Source organism: Phaseolus vulgaris, chromosome 10 (assembly GCF_051622355.1).
Source record: "Phaseolus vulgaris cultivar YP4 chromosome 10, ASM5162235v1, whole genome shotgun sequence".
Lineage (NCBI taxonomy): Eukaryota > Viridiplantae > Streptophyta > Magnoliopsida > Fabales > Fabaceae > Phaseolus > Phaseolus vulgaris.
Genome location: NC_143507.1, coordinates 6,697,879 through 6,719,793, shown reverse-complemented (window position 1 = coordinate 6,719,793; position 21,915 = coordinate 6,697,879). Strand labels below are relative to the sequence as shown.

The 21,915-nt window shown below is 36.5% G+C and overlaps 1 protein-coding gene and 1 pseudogene across 1 annotated transcript; one reads left to right on the top strand and one right to left on the bottom strand.

The window, feature by feature from the left end:
- The first annotated feature begins 1,407 nt into the window (after positions 1-1,407).
- LOC137819487 (protein FAR1-RELATED SEQUENCE 5) lies at positions 1,408-4,391 on the top strand. Its single transcript, XM_068623356.2, has 3 exons — positions 1,408-1,537; positions 2,242-2,669; positions 4,003-4,391. Coding segments are annotated over exons 1-3 (600 nt in total). The 5' UTR covers positions 1,408-1,536; the 3' UTR covers positions 4,174-4,391.
- A 1,699-nt stretch (positions 4,392-6,090) lies between these two features.
- LOC137812810 (uncharacterized) lies at positions 6,091-17,778 on the bottom strand (annotated as a pseudogene).
- Positions 17,779-21,915: the final 4,137 nt, after the last annotated feature.

The window sequence follows — 21,915 nt, the reverse complement described above, 5'->3', positions numbered from 1 at the left end:
TTAAAAACCATTATTTAAATTCAAATAAATTATTAAAGACCAAACATAATCAATTATATTAACCATTAACAAAATTCAAACAAAAATTAAAATTATCATATTAAGACTTTATTCTTTTATACTAAAAATGAAATATATTAATAATAGTTATATTAAATCACCTATTTATCCTTTTTAATATATAAAAAATAACATAGTTTTATCTGATGTGGAATTTAATAAATATTATAGTTTTTATATTATTTAATTTTGTTTTCATTTCAATCTTGTAAAAGAAAAATACTTATTTTCGAACCTTTTAAAAAAAATTTAATCCTTATAAAATGCGATCATTCTTAAGTTTCAAATTTCAAACTATTTTTAAATTTAGAGTAAATCATATTAAAAGGAAAATATCCACATAAAATGTGTTCATGCATAATGTTAGAGACAATTTATCCCAGTTTACACAATTGTGAAGTTCTTGAAAGAAATGTTCTAAATTTCCAATACAACTTAATTAACAAATTATATATTTTTTGGTGGAAATAAAATAAAATTGAATAGAAGAAAGTTACTGTAAAACAATTGTCTTAAATGTGTAAGAATTTTTCGAGTGAGACTTCTTTACTTTTATCAATATAAAAAGAAAGATATACAAATTTTATGTATAATTGATTATAAACGAAATATATACATATATAATAATAATAAAAAAAAATTATGATATAATGGATTTAGAAAAGATATTTTGATACCAATATTTGACAATCAATTTTTTTTTATTAAAAAGAATATCTAGCAATAAAGGATGAATCAAACAAATAATATTAGGTAGTTAATAAGTGGCTTGAACTTTTGTAAGAAATATTAAAGTATTAACACTTTAATAAATTATCTTATTGATAATGTAACATAATTGATTATTTTAATAGAACTAATTATTGTAATAATAAACTAAATAATTAGAATAAAAATATTAAAAGAATTATTTTAAAATTTACCCTATAAATTATTTTTTCATTATATTAATATAAAAAGGTTTATTCATTAACATCAATCAAATAATATTTTTTATTTTCTCTCAAAAATAACTCAACAGTCTATTATATATCTCTTATTTATTTTCTTTTTCTAATCACTCCTTAATCTAAAAAAGCCTAAAAGATATTTTATTTTATTTGTTGTTATAGTGGTTCTATTTTTTTTTCTTACATTGCTTTGATTCACTTAATACATTACCACCTAACGAAAAGTATTTAATACAAATCAAAAGAATTTTTTAATATTTTATAAATAAAATTAAAAATATTTCGAAAATCACTTAAACCAAATTTTTGAAAGATTAAACATAAAATTAATTTTTTGAAAGACAAAAAAATTAAAAACATCCAAATAAGACCAACATTCAGCCAAAAAAATGATTTTATGACATAAAAACCATAGAAGTCATAACATTCTTCTTCCTTCATTGAACACACACCTTCATTGCTCAACTTTCTCACATTATCTTCCACCAATTTAACCCTACTTGCACACAACCCTGTGTTAATTTCTAGTAAGTAAGCTTACTCATTCTTGATTCATTTCACTTCACTGCCTTTAAAATTTCACATTTTCATTAATCTGTATAATTTCAGGAAAATTCATGATGTGGGGAGTTTCATTTTCCCCCTTTTGATTTATGTATTCGCTAGAGCTTAAGTAAGGTTGAATTTACGAGAGAAAACTTTGTTATAGCAAATGGGTTTGTGTAATTTTGTAAGATAAGTTCAGAAAATAGCATCTTGTTACTGTTTGTTTAGATTTTAAAATATTGGGATTCAACATCTTTCTTTCAATTTTTTTGTTGAAGGTAAGTTCAATTTGGTTTGGGGCTGCATATTGAAAATTGTTAGTAATGCACTTGTCTTCAGTTGTGGTTATTCTCTAGTGATGGAAAACCATTTGAAGCACCATTGAGGAGAGTAAAGATAGACAGGGAGATGAACAAGAATATTGAGAAAGTTGTTAAGAGGGATCTTATGATGAATAGTATCTCTAAAAATTTGGTCTTAAACCAAACTTAACGGAACTTTGTGATCCATGTAGCTAAACCTACTTACTAGAATAAGGCTTTGGTGGTGGTGGTGGTTGTTCAAATTTGAAGATTTTGCTTCAGTGATTTTTCTTTTGAAAATGTAGTTATGCAAGATTTAAATAGATAAGCTCATGATTGAATAGTTTCACTGAATGATCATTTGCTCACTGTTGTCTTATTAGTGGATTTGGAAGCTGTGGCAGAAACAGTTGAAAATTGTACTGATAAAATATCAGCAGCATTTGAAGGCAGTTCTATTGTGGAGCCAAATGTTGGTATGGAGTTTGATTCAGAGGAAGCTGCCAAGAACTTTTATGATGAGTATGCAAGGCAGGAAGGGTTTGTTGTGCGCCTTGATCGCTGCCATCGTTCTGAGGTTGACAACCGAATCATTTCGCGCCGTTTTTCATGCAATAAGCAAGGTTTTCATGTGAGGGTTAGAAATAAAACCAAGCCTGTTCATAAACCAAGGACTAGCATAAGAGAAGGTTGTGAAGCCATGATGTTGGTTAAAGTTAATAAATGTGGGAAGTGGGTGGTTACTAAATTTGTGAAGGAGCACAGTCATCTGCTAAATGCTTCTGGTTCTCCTTCATATAGTAAAATGATTGTGAGTTTTATCTTTAATTCCTGACGTTGAATATTTAGTTCTCCATGTCTCGGTATTAAAATTGAATACAGTTTTGTATTTTACTTTAATCTATTGCAAATTGGGACAACAAATGTCTTGTGGAGTAGTAATTCCTGTTTGCACACCTTTAACTGTTGAAGTAATAGTCTTTAATCTTGAATATTATCAAAGATTTTTGCCATCGGAGTTCATTTCTTGTTGCCAAATCTAGTATATCTCTATTTATGTTATGTAAAGATCAGTAAATCACAGATTTATTGCTCTTTATAGAAAAGGTAAAATCATTTGTTACTTTTTGTTCTTTTAGGCAACAAGTTTTGTGAGTAACTATTATATTTGACCAGCAGTAGAGTTGAGTGTATCTCTTAATGTCACACATGTGAGGCTGTGACTGATTATAGTTCATCGGTGTGAAGTGGAAATGTAGTTAATTATGGATTCCTATATTTTAAAGATTTCTATAGCTGTTTATATCCCCAAACTTGTTTAGATTGAACAACATTGATGTATGCTCATTCTTATTTCATTGTATTTTCTTATCATGCAGAATGCTGACAAAGATTAATTTAACACAATGTAAAAATCTCATCTTAGCTATTCATTCTTTTTGGTTTTTAAGAATTAAGATTTATTGAGTCAAAAAAATGAATTAAGACTTATTTCATTCTAATTCCATGCTTCTGAACAGACCTGAACTTGTCCCAATTTACCATAATTCATTCTCGTGTTCTGTCAGTGTCAAAAAGTCAGGGAATGAATGAATTGATTTTAAGGAGACTCATAATTTAGGTTTCTAGTTAATGGTTACACAGAGTGTAGCAGGAATGCTACAGTCTTCTAGTCTGTATTGAATCTGCCAGTTATCTTTAGGCACCATTCATATACTGTGTTACATTTTAGTTCTTTATTTTTGGCTCCTATTTTTTATATTATGTCCAAATATGATGTGAATATATACTTTAAGTATGTTACTATAGGAAATCTCCAGCAGCTTTTGTGGCACATAAGCAGATTGATGACAGTGGAGAATTTTTCCTTATTGGAAGATCAGTTCTGAATCATAAGCATAATGTTACTCAAAATGATCATTTGCATTGAATGAAAATTTACAGAACAGTTGACATGTTTTTATCTTAGCATCTTCACCTGAACTTTCCTTACATATTTTCAAAGTTCAAACACTTCAGACACCTGAAACTTTTGAAGAGTTTTACTTGTACTACTACACCAGAAACATTTGTATCAACATCTTAACAATTTTGAACTAATGCATTTATGAAATCTTAACAATTTTTGTTTGGCTTACTTCCAGGAGTCAAAGGATAGGATAATTCAACAACTCACAAAGGAACTTGAGTACAGAGATCGATTATGTCAGCAATATCGCAGACAACTATTCTCCCTTCTGGAGACTGTTGAGGAACAAACAGAAAGCTTATCAAAAAATGTTGAGCTTGTTGTTAACAATATAAAAAATCTTTAGAATGAAGTGCAAAAACTTTATAACACTGACAAACTTCCACACAGGATTTTGTAGAAAGCAAATTCCTTGCTTCATCTTTTATACTAACATGGGTCTAATGTAAAGGATTGCAGTGAATCGGATATTGGAGATGGTTTGGCAAAAAATCTCCATTTTAAGCCTAATAGAATTCATGCTACATGAACCAGAATCATTATTACATTGTTTTTCTTCTGTTAGTAATGGATCATCCAATTGCAGTCACAAACATTCAACATATCTAAAAAGGCTTCATGCTCACACACTTTCTACAAATGTTTACACTTTCAACCAACTACCTATTATAATTCAATTGCTATAACATATAAAAATAAATTAGTGCACTTACATTTGATCTAAAACTAAGTTTTAGTAGAAATCAGCACCAAGGTTACTTTTACAAATTATAATCCAAATATGTATTCCCTGATGTGTCAAATTAAGATGTATTCAAGAATTGATCTTTCTTTATAAATATTTCCCTTCCATACTTATAGATACCCAATTGGGATAGAAATATTATTCTTAAAGATATGATTATCTAACAACTAGGATGATTATGATACACCTCAACCCAACACTCCAAGATGACCCAAAAGATTAATTAGACAACCTAAATGGATGGACCAATATGCAATCTAATAAGTTAGAAAAGGAGGTTATATTATCATAAGAATAGATGTTTGTAAGGCCTAAGGGCACATAGGGTACCTATTTAGAGTATTGATACCAAAATGAATGCATCAAAGGTTTTGTGTCCTAATTATATTAGTGTATTCTCTCTTCTCTTAGTATAGCTATAGCAGAAGCTTAGCAAATTGGTGCTTTCATTGACCTACCATGCCTCTCAAACCCAAACAAAAGATCTGGAGGAAATACTCCACTCCATCCACGAACACCTTGTTGCCATCCAAGTTCAGATGGAAGAAACCCACACCCATCAAGCTTCCATGGAAGCTTGTAACGAGTCCCTTCATTCCACTGCCACCTTCCTCATTGATCAGGTATCCTTTATTTCGCATATAGAGAATCTTGTCCAGCCACCAGGTGGCGCAAACATCACTTGAAATATTGCAACATCCTCTCCCCTCACCAATGAGGCACAGACTATTCCTAACCACACCCAAAACCACGCTCAACATCAAAATCCTGCCCCCACCATCTGACCCCCCAAGCTTCAGTTAGCCTTCTTTGAAGCTCCTGAACCCTTGGATTGGCTCTTTCAAGTAGAGTAATATTTTTCTTTTTTATCAAATCCCACCTGAGCAAAGATTATTTATGGTAGCTTTTTTAGCTCTCAGCTGGTTTAAGTGGATGCATCAAAACCTTCTAATCACAGATTGACCCTCCTTCACCCGTTCCTTGGAACTGCGTTTTGGAACATCCACCTATGTTAACCACCAAACAGAACTATTCAACCTCAATCAAGTCACCACAGTAACTGAATATCAGGCCTGTTTTGAAAAATTATGCAATTGTATTGTGGGACTTACTCCACAAACTATACTCAATTGTTTCATCTTGGGTTTACAACCAGAACTCTGTCGAAAGTTGGGTATCCTAAACCTTTTCTCTATTTCACAAGCCATTGGGTTAGCCAAGCTCATAGAAGAAAAATGTAGAGACTCTAAAATTAGACAACGTCCACCTCCACCTTATATTACCAACCCCCTAGCATTACAACCAAGATAGTCAAAATCGAGATCTTACTTAGGATCGAAAAGATAAACATGAATCATAAAACGTAAGATCGTAAATCGTAAAATCCTACAAATTTTATGGAATTCATAATTGAACCTCATAATATATAAAAGAGTACATAATTAGGTGTAAGCAACACATCCTATAATAAGAGTAACCATTTACTAGTTACAAAACATTGAGAAAATAATAATCTATCTAAACCAAATAATCTTGTAAGTTAAATTCATATTCAACTTCATGATTTTCATCTCCTTCATCATTCAAATCAATCATGTCTAAGTGATGACTATGTAAAGATTCTTCCTCCTCTACTTCAATAGGAACCAAGTTTTCATCCAAATCAAATGTTTCATTATGCTCATGCTCATCTTCCATAATCCACTCGTCATCGGATGAACAATCATCAATATTAATTTGAGTTGGTTTTCTTGTTTGCTTCTTAGCTAATTTTGAATTAGCCATAACAAAAACAACATCATTCATTGTGCTTTGCTTTAGCCTATTTCTTCTCTTTGTGTGGACCTAAACAAATGCAAAGAAAAATATTATAAGTAATTTAGTGGATAAGTAATAGACTACTAATTATATTCTAGAGATATATTTTAAGTTAACTTACCATCTCAAAGGAACTCCAGTTACGCTCACATTCGGAAGAGCTACATGTTAAGCTCAATACATGAATGTCAAACTTTTGGAGTTCTAGATACTCATCACCATAAGACTCCCACCAATCTGCGGGAGTCTTTAAATTGATTGACCTAGTAGCCATGGGACAACCAAAATTTTTTGCTCGTTTTTTGAAATCATCAATTTGAACATCAATGAGAGTTTGTTCATCCTCATCCTCCACCATCCTAGTTATGCATTCCATTAGACCACGCTTCACCTCCAAATCTGCTTTAAATCCAGGACGATAATGCATTTGAGGGTTAAGAAAATAGCCTGCAACATGCAAAGGCCTATGGAGTTGCTTGTCCCACCTTTCATCAATGATGTTCCACAAAGGCAAATAGCTAACCAAAATATATTACATTGAGTTAGATTTTTGTTTTGAATTTCAAAATCACCATCTCAACAAACAAATACATAAAATACCTTTTTTTGACACCATTGAAAGCTTTTTGTATCTTCTCTTTAGCTTGGTCCATTGCTTCATAAATGAAACCCATGGTTGGCTTTTAATCCGAATCAACCAATCGAAACACTTCAATGAGAGGCAATGTTCCCTTCAAACATATTATGACATTCTTCCAAAAATTCTAGTCTAAAACCACCTCTTCAACTATTTTTCCATCATTTGTTTTAGAAAACTTGCTAGACTTCCATTCATCACTAGTAAACATTCTGATTAAAGCTCTCTTATTCTCATGGAGGCACCCTAATGTCAAAAAAGATGTAGCAAACTGAGTAATACCTGGTCTTACCAAATCTCTTCCCTTTGTGAAATGTTGAAGTAGAGATATTAGAGAAGATCTTGAATAAATAAAGGTAATAATTTTTTTACCTTTTGGAATTGATGGAGATCAAGCCCAAGAGAACATGGAGGCCACTCATCAAGCTCAAGAAGAGGTGGAGGCACAAATGGAGGATGCCCATGGAGGTCAAAGTCCACCTCAAAGGATTACAAGAAGCATGTTCAAAGCCTTGGGAGCAAGAGGACATTTATTTTCTCTTTTTGTAGTGTCTTTAGTTGAAGGTGCTTAGAGGGAAACCTTAGAAACCTCTTTTGTTATAGCATCTTTTAGGTTTTAAATAGGACCTTTAGGGGGGTGTATTAGTAGATAGGTGTAGGTGTAGTTTTTGGGAGGTGTCATAGTAGAAAAAGGTCACACCTCCCATGTGACTTGTTTTTGGTGGGAATTTCAAATGAGTTTATTTGAAATTTCCCACCTATTTTTCAGCACCTTAGGCTATAAATAGAGGTGCTTCCTTTGTAAAATTCAGATTTGAATTTTATCTAAAGAAACTATACTCAAAATTGGAGTGAGCATTTGGAGAGCTTTGAGCTTCTTCTCTAGTCTTATCTTGAAGGACCATGGTTTCCTCAAGTGGCGGCTTCCACACTCATCTAGGAGCATCCATTCTTCTAGTGGCGTGATCATCCAACCATTCCTCCATCTTCATGAGCATTCTCTTCTCCTTCCTTTCTTCTTCTTCAATTTGTTCTTGTTGCCTTGAGTTTTGAGTTGTTTTTGTTTCGGTTCCTATAATTTTCCAGCACCTTTATTCTGTTTAGTTTTTAAATTCTGTTCGGTTCTTTTGTTTTAAGTTCAATTCTGTTCGGTTTATTCTTTTCCTTCTCCTTTGTTGATTCAATTTGACAATATTTGGTTCATCCAAATGAGTTTGGGATTTGGTACTTGTTTTGGTGAGTTCTTGATCTTAGAACCATGATCCAACTTCTAAGAAAGTGCCTCTTTATTTTCCAGCTCAAGGTGATTCCTCAAAGTGTCAAGAATCTTGTTCTATGTGGCTATTGGAATCACATCATGTGGTATCATGAGTCTTAGGTTCTTCTTGTTTAATTGTTGAGTTGTGTGCACTTTATTTCAAGAGCTCTTTTAATTTCTTGCAATTTAAGTTTCTGTTTTAGAATTTTAATTGAGTTTTCTTGCTGTTTTTCTTTTGCTCCAAGTGTTTGAGGAAAGGTTTATGGCACTCATAATTCTTATGAGTATGGTTGCTCTTTTGGAATGGCATTATCCTTCCTAGAGTTTACCTTAAGCTTCCTTCCACTTGTTACAATTTGTGTTGTGTCTTTTAATTTTTGAATCTTGTTAAGTTTTGTCTTAGTCATGTTATTCCATATATGTCATTACTTCTAGTAGTACTTTTATTGTTTTGATTGTTTCTTGCTTTGGTGTCATATATTTTTTCTGAATTGATGTTGATCCTTTGAGCATTTTCTTTTTAGCATTGAGTTCATACTTGTATTCTAGACCTATACAAGTTCCAATACATCATTTTCTATTATGTCTTTGCTAGTTCATCATCCTGTTTTTTTATTCCTATTAGGATTCCTCTGTTTCTGAAAAAAGTGCTTACTGTTTTTCCTTATTGCAATTGATTTACGTACTGTAAAATTCTGAAATTCTGGATTTGAGATATTGAAAGTGTTAGAAAAGAATAGAAAAAAGAATCATTCAAAAATATGAAGTACACAAAAAATGATAAATAAAATAAAAAAAGTGTACATTCCTGCCGAAAAAAATACGGTAATCTGGCAGTGATTTTAAAAAATTTATTTCTCTCAATTGGCTTACTGTTTTTAATTGATTCCAGTGCCATTTTTGAGTTAACATCTTGAAGTTTCTGTGGTATAAATTTCATAATCCAGTTCGCTCTACAACGTTCCAGTTAAATCAGTGAATATCAAACACAGTTTGCATTAAAAAAAAAATTTCCAGTAGCTAAATTTTTTTTGTTTTCTTCATCTACTCTAGTGCTTTTCCTTAGGTATTCTTTTGTGTGCCTACTTTTCTCATTGAGTTCTTTATTTTCTTGATTGTCTTTCATTCTTACTCTTTGAGTTTGTCTTACACATAGTTTTCCTTTTGCAATTACCTTTCCTTGCTTATACCTTTTCTTGTTTGTCTTTATTGTTTCATTGGTTTTGTGGTGGTTTGCTCTTAAGATTGGTGTGCTTGCTTTGACATATTTCATTTGAGGATTCCAAGGCCTCAAGATCAGATTGGTGCAAGAACATTATTTCTTTGAGAGTGATATCTTTTCAGCCTTAAATTCACTTCGGCAGTTTCAATTGGAAAGCTCACTGTTTTTGCTAATTTTTAACTTGTTTGCTGTTTTGTGTGTTTGCTGTTTTTTAATTACAAATGGCTGGATCTTCAAGTGATGCATCCTCCAAGCAGAATTCTCCTTCCAAAGCTTCAATTCTTGGTGAATTACATGAAGCTCAAAGAACAATTAGAAGGTTGGAAGAGAAATTGCAAAAGATGGAGGTCAAACAAACTAGACCATCTCCTTCTATCCATGATGGACATCATTCTCATAGACCATCTTCAAGAGCTTCTTCAAATGATGTTGGCCGTGAAGATAAGCATAGGAGAAGGAGACCTCCACCCCAAGTCCATGGACAAAGACATCATCACCAAGGGGAAAGAATTCACTACGGCAATGGCTTCTACCATGATGCAAAGTCCAAGCTTCCTTCGGTCAAACTACCTTGTTTTAATGGTTCTAGTGATCCAAATGTGTATTTAGATTGGGAGGCTAAGTGTGAACAAATTTTTGAGATCCATGAGATCCAAGATGAGCATAAGCTCAAGCTAGCCACCCTAGAGTTTAGTGATTATGCCATGAAATGGTGGCATGGGATTGTAAAGGACATTATCTATCACAAGGGTCCTCCCGTGGACTCTTGGAACTCTTTAAAGGATCATATGCGCGCTAGGTTTGTGCCCCCACATTTTAGGAAAGACCTCATGTTGAGACTCCAACGGTTTCAACAAGGCACGCTAAATGTGGATGAATATTATAAGGAGCTTGAGACGCTTGTGCTTAAAATTGAATTAGAAGAAAGTGAAGAAGCCATGGTTGCTAGGTTTGTGAGTGGTCTTAGGAAGGATATCCAAGACATTGTTGAGTTACAAGAGTATTCATCATTGGGCTCTTTAGTTCATCTTGCAATGAAGGTGGAAGCCCAACTTGCTAAGAAAAACTCTTTTAAAAATGCTTCCAATAATGGATACTACTCCAAGTCTTGGAGAAACAAAACTTCTTTTTCAAAACATCCTTCCAAAGATTCTTCTTTCAAACCCAAGGAATCTAAGCCATCAACATCTAGACCTAAGTCTCCCACTAGAACATCTAACACTAAATGCTTTAAATGTATGGGTTATGGTCATATTGCTGCAAATTGTCCTTCAAAACGAAGTATGTACATGCATGAGGGCATTGTAGTTAGTGAGCATGATTCGGATTCTTCAAAGCATTCATTGCATTCTCATGCATCTAGTGAGGAAGAGAGTGAATGTCCACTTGAAGGGGACTTGTTAGTTGTGAGAAGACTTCTTGGACAAGTTTCACAACCTTTTGATGAAAGTCAAAGGGAAAATATTTTCCATACAAGATGTCTTATTCAAAACAACATTTGTTCCTTGATAGTGGATGGGGGTAGTTGTGCAAATGTGGCTAGTACAAGAGTAGTAGATAAGCTTGGATTGCCTACTATCTCTCATACAAAGCCCTACAAATTACAATGGCTTAGTGAAGTAGGAGAAATAATTGTTAATAAACAAGTCCTCATCCATTTCTCCATTGGAAAATACAAAGATGAGGTATTATGTGATGTTGTGCCCATGGAAGCCACTCATGTTCTTTTGGGAAGGCCTTGGCAATTTGATAGAAAAGTTTTACATGATGGCTTTACCAACAAATTATCTTTTGAATTCCATGGTCACAAGGTTACTTTAAAATCTCTCTCTCCAAGAGAAGTCCATGAGGACCAAGTTATCATGAAGAAAAAGAGGGAGAGTGAAAAAGATAAAAAAGATAAAAAAGATAAGAGTTCTAAGCCTACACTCCTTGTGTCTAGGCGTGACATTGAAAGGGAAATAGTGGCTCATCATCCTCTTTTTTTAGCCATCCCTAGAACTCTTAGCATAGAAACACTTGTTGATAGTCCTCATTGCTTGGAAAATTTGGTAGAAGAGTTCAAAGATGTGTTTCAAGATCCTCCAAATGGCCTTCCACCTTTGAGAGGGATTGAGCACCAAATTGATTTGATACCGGGCTCTTCTTTACCAAATCGTCCCGCATATAGGACCAATCCAAGTGAAACCAAGGAAATTCGCCAACAAGTTGAGGCTTTGATTGAAAAAGGGTGGGTGCAAGATAGCATGAGTCCTTGTGCTATGCCTATCATCTTAGTGCCAAAAAAGGATGGCACATGGCGAATGTGTTCGGATTGTAGGGCCATAAATAACATAACCATTAAGTATAGGCATCCCATACCTAGATTAGATGATTTGTTGGATGAATTACATGGTTCAAAAATCTTTTCAAAGATTGATCTTAAAAGCGGCTACAATCAAATCCGTATCAAACCGGGTGATGAATGGAAGACGGCTTTTAAGACCAACTTTGGTTTATATGAGTGGTTAGTTATGCCTTTTGGTTTAACTAATGCACCAAGTACCTTCATGCGCCTCATGCATCATGTTCTTAGACCTTTCATTGGTAAGTTTGTTGTGGTTTACTTTGATGACATTCTCATTTATAGCTTATCTTTGAATGACCATAGGTTGCATGTTAGGCAAGTTTTGGAAACCCTTAGGAAGGAACATTTGTATGCTAACCTTGCTAAATGTATGTTTGCTCTTGATCATATAGAATTCCTAGGGTTTGTTGTGAGTTGTAAAGGGGTCCATGTGGACAAAACCAAGGTGGTGGCCATTCAAAAGTGGCCTACACCGAAATCTTTGAATGAGGTCCGAAGTTTTCATGGGCTTGCTTCTTTCTATAGAAGATTTGTCCCAAACTTTGGTACCATTGCCGCACCACTCAATGACATAGTGAAAAAGGATGTGGTCTTTCATTGGGGAGAAGCACAACAAAATGCTTTTGATACTTTGAAAGAAAAATTGACTAATGCTCCCATCTTGGCCCTTCCTAATTTCACTAAGACATTTGAGATTGAGTGTGATGCTTCAAGCATAGGTATTGGGGCTGTTCTCCTTCAAGAGGGCCACCCCATAGCCTATTTTAGTGAGAAATTGAAGGGAAGTCATCTCAACTATTCCACCTATGATAAGGAATTATATGCACTTGTTAGGGCTTTGTTTACTTGGCAACACTATCTTTTTCCCAAAGAGTTTGTGATACATAGTGATCATGAATCTCTTAAATATTTGAAAAGCCAAAACAAACTTAACAAGAGGCATGCTAAGTGGGTGGAATTCATTGAGCAATTTCCTTATGTGATCAAACACAAGCAAGGCAAAATAAATATTGTGGCGGATGCTCTTTCTAGAAGATACACCTTGCTAAATCTTTTAACCTCTCAATATCTTGGTTTTGATCACATTAAGGAACTTTATCATGATGACCTTGATTTTTCTCTCCTCTATCAAGAGTGTCTTAAGGGAGGACACAAAGATTTTTTTATTCAAGATGGCTTTCTTTTTAAAGGAAAACGTCTTTGTGTTCCCCAATGCTCTATTAGATTATCTCTTGTTAGAGAAGCTCATGAGGGGGGCTTAATGGGACATTTTGGGGTTGCTAAAACTTTGGATGTGTTGCATGAACATTTCTTTTGGCCTCATATGCATAAACATGTTCATAGTTTGTGTGATAAATGCATAGCTTGCCGCAAAGCTAAATCTAAAATGCATCCCCATGGTCTTTATACTCCTCTTCCTATCCCTTCAATGCCTTGGGTAGATATATCTATGGATTTCATCTTAGGCTTACCCAAGACATCAAAGGGAAAGGACTCCATTTTTGTGGTAGTGGATCGTTTTTCAAAAATGGCTCACTTTATTCCTTGCCACAAAGTGGATGATGCATGCCACATTGCAAACCTCTTCTTCCAAGAAGTGGTTCGCTTGCATGGGATTCCTAGGTCTATAGTGTCCGATAGAGATCCTAAGTTCTTGAGTCACTTTTGGAAGACCTTGTGGGGCAAGCTTGGAACTAAGCTTTTATTTTCTACCACTTGCCACCCACAAACCGATGGTCAAACCGAGGTGGTAAATAGAACTTTGGGACAACTATTGAGATGCTTTATTTCGGGGAATCCTAGAGTGTGGGAGAATTTACTACCCCATGTTGAGTTTGCATATAACCGAGTAGTAAATTCTACCACCTCCCATTCTCCTTTTGAGGTGGTCTATGGGTTTAATCCCCTAACACCTCTTGATCTTCTTCCTATTCCCCTTCTTGACGATGTCTTGTGCAAAGATGGGGATGAAAAGGCTTCTTTTGTGAAAACTTTGCATAAAGACATCAAGAAGAGAATTGAGAAGAAGGTTGGCAAGTATGCTGAACTTGCCAATAAGAGGAGAAAAGCATTGTTGTTTGATGAGGGCGATTGGGTTTGGCTTCACTTGAGGAAGGATCGTTTTCCTACTCAAAGGAAGTCCAAACTAATGCCTCGAGGGGATGGACCTTTCCAAGTCCTCAAGAGGATTAATGACAATGCTTATGAGTTAGATATGCCTGATACATTCTTAGGTAGTCATACTTTTAATGTCAGCGATCTAACTCCTTTTTCTGTAGGTCTCCAGAATTCGTGGTCGAATTCTCTCCAACTCGGGGAGTATGATGGAGATCAAGCCCAAGAGAACATGGAGGCCACTCATCAAGCTCAAGAAGAGGTGGAGGCACAAATGGAGGATGCCCATGGAGGTCAAAGTCCACCTCAAAGGATTACAAGAAGCATGTTCAAAGCCTTGGGAGCAAGAGGACATTTATTTTCTCTTTTTGTAGTGTCTTTAGTTGAAGGTGCTTAGAGGGAAACCTTAGAAACCTCTTTTGTTATAGCATCTTTTAGGTTTTAAATAGGACCTTTAGGGGGGTGTATTAGTAGATAGGTGTAGGTGTAGTTTTTGGGAGGTGTCATAGTAGAAAAAGGTCACACCTCCCATGTGACTTGTTTTTGGTGGGAATTTCAAATGAGTTTATTTGAAATTTCCCACCTATTTTTCAGCACCTTAGGCTATAAATAGAGGTGCTTCCTTTGTAAAATTCAGATTTGAATTTTATCTAAAGAAACTATACTCAAAATTGGAGTGAGCATTTGGAGAGCTTTGAGCTTCTTCTCTAGTCTTATCTTGAAGGACCATGGTTTCCTCAAGTGGCGGCTTCCACACTCATCTAGGAGCATCCATTCTTCTAGTGGCGTGATCATCCAACCATTCCTCCATCTTCATGAGCATTCTCTTCTCCTTCCTTTCTTCTTCTTCAATTTGTTCTTGTTGCCTTGAGTTTTGAGTTGTTTTTGTTTCGGTTCCTATAATTTTCCAGCACCTTTATTCTGTTTAGTTTTTAAATTCTGTTCGGTTCTTTTGTTTTAAGTTCAATTCTGTTCGGTTTATTCTTTTCCTTCTCCTTTGTTGATTCAATTTGACAATATTTGGTTCATCCAAATGAGTTTGGGATTTGGTACTTGTTTTGGTGAGTTCTTGATCTTAGAACCATGATCCAACTTCTAAGAAAGTGCCTCTTTATTTTCCAGCTCAAGGTGATTCCTCAAAGTGTCAAGAATCTTGTTCTATGTGGCTATTGGAATCACATCAGGAATGGTCTCCTCATGGATTGAGATTTTCTTCTCATAATCCTCCAACATTAAATCCACACAATGTGCAGCACAAGGTGTCCAAAATAACTTTTTTCTCTTTGTCATCAACATTTGACCAACAGCTTTGTAGTTTGTTGCATTATCAGTGACAACTTGAATGACATTGTCTTCCCCCACCTCTTGAACAATGTTGTCCATCATCTCAAAAACTTTCTCAGTTGTTTTAGATATAGCAGATGCATCTATGGATTTTAGAAATACAATTCCCTTTGGGCTATTCACCAAGAAGTTTATTATTGTCCTTCTTTTCTTATCAGTCCAACCATCAGTCATAATCGTACATCCCATTTTCTTCCATTCATCCCTATGTGACTGTAGAGCAAGTGATGTACTTGTAAATTTCTCCTTCAAATATTTGACTCTAATGTCATGATAGGATGGAGGTTTAAATCAAAGACCATGTCTTGAAACCAAATCAAACATAGCAGTGAATTCTTCACTCTTTGCCACATTGAAAGGTATAGCATTGTTATAAAAGAACCTAGCAATTGCTTGACATGCCTCCTCTCTAATACCTTTCTTAAACATGTTGTTGATGGTAGTTTGCCTATTCTTAAAAATATTTCATCCACTGGGACTGTTGCTGGACTGAGTGAACTCTTCCTCACTGTTTTTTCTTTTCTCACCAGCTTTTGCCATTTCCTCATCATTCAAAGTAAAACTTGATTTCTTATTTAATTTTTGTTGCAAACCAACAACAATTTCCCAGATCTCTTTTTTAACTTCATCAGGAGCATCCTTGCATACTCCAACATCCTTTTGAGTATCGGCCAAGTGATGCTTCAATCGATAAACTCCCCCTGTTAATACCTTTTGACAATATTTGCATTGAAGTTGTCTAGTATCCCCAACAACTGAGATACAATGCTTCCAAGCAACATCACTCCTATTTCTTGGAGCATTTTTGGGAGTCACTGCCACGGGTATAGAAGTCATTGTAATGATGGGAATTTGGGACTGCAGTTTGGGTTGCAGTGAAAAAAAAAAGAAGAAAAAAAATTGCACTTAGTGGCAGTGAGAAAAACAAAACAAAACTGCACTTGGTTGCAGTGAGAAAAAAAGAGGAAAAAAAAGTTGCACTTGATTATACAGAAAAAAAAAATAGAGGAGAGCGGGATTGCAGTCGGGAACTTGAAAGGGAAGGGGGAGAGGAGTGAGAAAAAAAGAGGAAAAAAATCTGCACTTGGTTATGTAGAGAAAAAACAGAGGAGAGTGAGACTGCAATGGAGAAGTTGAAAGAGAATGGGAAAGGAGAGCGGGAGTCTATTTGCATGACTTAAAAATAATTAATTAAAAATTATTTTTGTTGAAGTTGTAACGTTTTTGAGTAAAAAATTAAAAATTTTACTGTGCAGTAACTGATTCCTTTCACTGAGTGAATTCTTTTTAGTTATTTGGGCTTTTTATTTCATTGAACCCATATGTTGTTGCCTCCATCTTAAACAGAAACCCTAATCTCAAACTATCCCATATGTTATTGCTGTCTCCTTTTAAACAGAAACCCTAATATTAACTACCCCATCTAATGTTGCTACCACACCATAGCCACCGTGTCACACTCCGTCACGTCGCGACACTATAAATGCTACCACGCTGTCGCAATGATGATGTCAGAAGCGCTGCCTGTGGCGATTTCCAATATCGTGAAACTCGACGATTCCACGTGAGTTGCGATTTACAATGCCGATCCCACGTGATCTGCAGAAATAGTATTTTTCTGGTGATCGTAGATCGGCACCATGAGTATACATTGTAAAATCGTACGATCTTACGATGCAACTCGCAATTTTGAATACTATGATTACAACCACCCTTCTTTATTAAGCGCTTGTCCTCACAACAGATGCAAGAATGTCGCGCCCAAGGCTTATGTTACAATTGTGATGAGAAGTTTACTCCTGGCCACAAATGCTCTACTTCGTGATTTCTATAATTGTTAGATGATCAACCCTCAGAACCCAATCCAGAATCACCCACAAGTGAGTTTCCAGAAACCATTCATTTCCACTTGTCACCACTTGCCCTCACCGGACAACCATGCCCCCAAACTCCTAGGTTCACTAGTCTCATACAAAACCTCCCAGTTACTGTCCTTATTGACTTAGGAAGCTCTCACAACATCCTCCAATCTCGCATAACCCACCACCTACACCTACCTATAACCCCAAGCCCTTCGTTGTCTGTGATGGTGGGCAATGGAGCCTTTATCCAATGTCAAGGCATTTGTCCATCCATAGACATATCACTCCAAACATCTACATTTTCCATTCCCTTTTACCTATTACCTATTGAGGGAGTTGATGTGGTTTTAGGCATTGAATGACTTTGCACCCTAGGACCTATAAAGGCATATTTCTCCATTCCTAGTATTGCTTTCACTCACTGTAAACAACAAATAACCTTACAAGCCACAACCCAATCTACACTCACCCCTACAACTTACCATCAATTGTGTCAGTACATGTCAACAAACTCTATTGCCTCATTTCACCTTATCTCCATCAATACCGTACAACCCTCACCATACCAATTGCATGACCACCTTCAAAACCTGTTATCCCCATTGGCAGCCCTACCCTTGCCCATTTGTTCTATTCTCATAAAAATCCAAATTTTTTTCCAAATACCCCGTGGCTTGCCACCACCTAGACCCCATGACCACCACATACCTTTACTACCTAATACCCCTCCCATCAATGTGAGACCAAACCGTTACCCACATTCCCACAAAGAAACCATTACCAAATTAATTTTAGAAATGCTTCAAGACGGGTTTATTAAGCCCAGTAATAGTCCATTCTCATCCCTAGATCTTTTAATAAAAAAGAAGGATGGCATTTAGCGCTTATGTGTAGACTACCACGCCTTAAATTTAGTCACAATCCACGATCGCTTCCCAATCCCTACCATTGATGAATTGCTCGATGAACTAGACTCAGCTACAGTACTAAGACTGATCTATATTCAGGGTATCGCCAAATTCGTTTAATACTAGAAGACAGGGTATCACCAAACTCGTTCACTCACGGAGTTAAGAGGATTTCTTGGTCTCACCGGTACTTTATAGGAAATTCGTGCATCATTATGCCACACTCACCGCTCCTCTCACTGATTTATTACATGACCGAAAATTCAAATGGCCTGCCACAACCCAACAAGCTTTTACAGAATTGATATTACAATTAACCAAGTTGTCTACACTACATCTTCCAGACTTCTCCAAACCCTTTGTTGTAGAAACAGATGCCTCACAGGTGGCAATAGGAGCTATGCTCAGCCAAGACGGTCATCCCTTTTCGTTTTTCAACAAGAAGATGTGTCCATGCCTCCAAGCGTCCTCAGTTTTTGTTCGTGAAATGTATGCAATAACAGAGGTAGTAAAAAAATGGCGTCAGTATTTATTAGGCCAACAATTCAAGATATATATGGATCAAAAAAGTTTGAACACCCTATTATCCCAAACGATTCAGACCCTAGAACAACAGAAATGGACAACCAGGGTCAACAATTTTTGCCAACGGATCTTACAGGAGTTGCATGAAACCCCAATAACAGGGCGCTCGAGTCTTAAGCCCACACTCACGTGAGTTGCTGCCTCATTTTATTAGCCAAAATGGACACGAGATGTTAATGATTTTCTTGAACAGTGCACCACTTGTCAACGAAACGAATACCTGCCCACAAAACAAGAAAGATTATTCCAACCACTACTAATACCCAACCAAGTGTGGGAGGACTGGATTTTATAACACATTTACCTTCATCGGCGGGTCACACAACCATTTGGGTAATTTGTGATCGGCAAACCAAGTATGCACACTTTTTGACGTTGCCCACACACTTCACGACTCAAGCTTTGTCCAAACGTTTTTATGTGGAAATTTTTCGCCTTCACGGGCTACCGAAAACAATTGTCTCCAACTGCAACCCTTTCTTTCTTTATCAGTACCTTTTGGAGACAATTGTTTGAAGCACATGGAACAACATTAAAATAAGTTCTTCCTACCATCCACAAATGGACGGTCAAACTAAAGTACTCAACAGGGGATTGGAAACTTACCTAAGGTGTTTCATGGGAGATCATCCCAAAACATGGTACTAATAGCTTCATCTGGTCGAGCTATGGTACAACACCACTTTACACTAGGCCATAAGAATCTCCTCCTTCCAAGCTCTTTACGGTCGACTGCCACCCACCATGGTGGATCTGTTGCACCTTTCGCGCACGGGAACCACTGTCGCAGAACTACTCCAGCAATAAACCATCATCTTCCACAACCTCAAACACCACCTTCGTAGAATGCGCCAAAGAATTGTGATCAAGCTAACTTCCACCGCAAGGATCGAAGCTTTGACATCGGTGACTGGGTCTAGGGCCGTCTCCAGCCATACCGACAACAATCAATGGAACGCCGCCAATGCCCCAAGCTTAACCCATAATTTTCTGGCCCGTATCAGATCACTCGCCGCATCAAAGTTGTCGCGTACGAGCTCCGACTACCAGTCTTCCCGAGTTCATACCGTTTTTCACATATCCCTCCTCCGCCTTTTCAAAACTCCCAATCCTTTCCTGCACACTAACTCTCCCAAGAAATCCAATGATGTGAGTTGATTTTAGGATTGCACATTTATTGGTTGCTCTTTGTTTATGATTTTTTATTTTTATCAATGTAAGGTGAGAACCCAAAGAAAATTCCCATTGGACACGAACTTAACCAAGTCGTTAAGTAAGTGTTAAAGTTCACTTCTAGAGGGCAAAGAGAAAAACACAATTATATGGTGACAATGATGCAATGGTGTGTAATTGAAGAGAATAAGGCAAAGATAACCATTAATTTAAGAGACAAACATGAAAGTATAAAGAGGAATGGATTGGAGGGTGCAAATAAAGATAAAAAGAGGAAGAGGTGAAGAGAGCTTATGGAAGAAAGAAAGATGTCACGCCACTTGGAGAAGAGAGGACTCCAAGATGAGTGGTGCAAAGAGTTGCCACTTGAGATGTTACCTACCCAAGATAAGACCAAAAATGAGAGCTCACAAGTCTCACAAAATCACTCCTGCATAATTTATTTATTATTCAATTTCCATGTGTAAATACATGAGTCAAGGAACCCTTTATATAGGAAGGAGTGACTTGGAGGGCAATATGAGTGAAGGATAAAATGGGGAGGGAAGAGGGGTGGCCTAGGGGGTTGACCAAGGTCAATGTCGCCCCTAGTCCTAGATTCTAGAAGCTAGGGCTACCTTCCTAACCTAATGGACTTGGCACAAGCCCAATTTGATAAGTACACCCCTCTTTTATGCTATATGAACTTTATTCTACTGAAATTAAAAATAGAGAGAATAGCTGGTGCTCAACTCCCATTGCTTGGGCTCTGCTACTAGTGATCCTCTGAGGGATGATGGACTCTGAGGCATTGGCTAGTGGCTAGTGACAAGATCTTCCCCTTTGCCGTCACCTCTTTCTTCAGGTCTTCAACTTCGTTTGAAAGCTTGCTCTTTTCTTCAGCCAAGCTTAGTGCCTTTTTGGTCTTCTCAGTCAAAGCCACATCCAAGCGATTAGCCTTAGTTCAAAGACACTCGACTTCTTGATGAAGGCCACTCAAACGGGTAACTTCATCTTGGAGGCGTTCCACTTCTTTATGGAGTTCTATATTCTCCTTTATCCTTTGGTCCTCAACTTTTTTTCGATCTTTCGCCTTGACATTGACTAGGCAAGCCAATGCAAATGATTGTTCGAGTAGCTTCTCGATATCATGAAGAAGGTGATCTTAGTCATGAGACATTAGTCGAGCTTTATCCTTGCTAGGTAAAAAGTATGACTCACCATGAGCTGGGACGTCAAAATCAGGATCCCATAAGCTTTTTCCTCGCAAGCTCTCGGCCTCACACTTCTGAATTGTGATGACCTCTTGGTTGGGGGCTCGACCATCTGAAGGAGAATGTTCGGTAGGAGGAGTGGTTACTGGTCTTTTCCTTTTGAAGACGAGCCCTGAGGTAGTCTACTCGTCTTGGTAAGATTGAATTTGAGCAACCCCAGCTGAAGCTTTTCTCTTTTGCGACAAGGAATCCTTAGGCAATCTCCCAGCTGCCCTTATTTTCTTGGTGAGCTCAGCAAGCTCAACCTTGCTAATATTGGAAAGCATGCTATATGCAAAAATGAATAAAACACTTAGATGTCATATTTTTAAACTTTCCCTTTAAGGATAAGAAAGGAGATGTACCGATATAGGCTTTGAGAGCACTAGAGAGATATTCTTTTGTCAACAGTGTCAAAGTATCAAAGACGACTTTCAGATTCACCAAAACCTCACAAATGCCTTGGTCCCTTAGGTGCAGATCTTCCAAGCGTCGAGCACTCTGGAACTTAGGATTGGATGTCCAATACAAAGGAAAGTCGTACAGTAGGGAAATATCTCCCATCGAGGCTCAGACTTTGAGAAATCGGCCTTTGAAATTTTTGTAGGATGATTGGAAAAAAGTGAGCAAACCTCTCCCAGGGGCACCATTTAAAGAAACCCATAGTTGGTGACCTGAGTGTTTGGCCTCGAAAAAGGTACATGAAGACCTCTACAATCAGCGAAATGTCGAGCTTGGAGCATAAGATAATGAAACCCCAAATGAATGCCTCGTTATTCGAATGTAGCTGGGTGAGTGCTACATTCAGCTCGATCAATAACTCTTTTTCGAAAATGGACAGG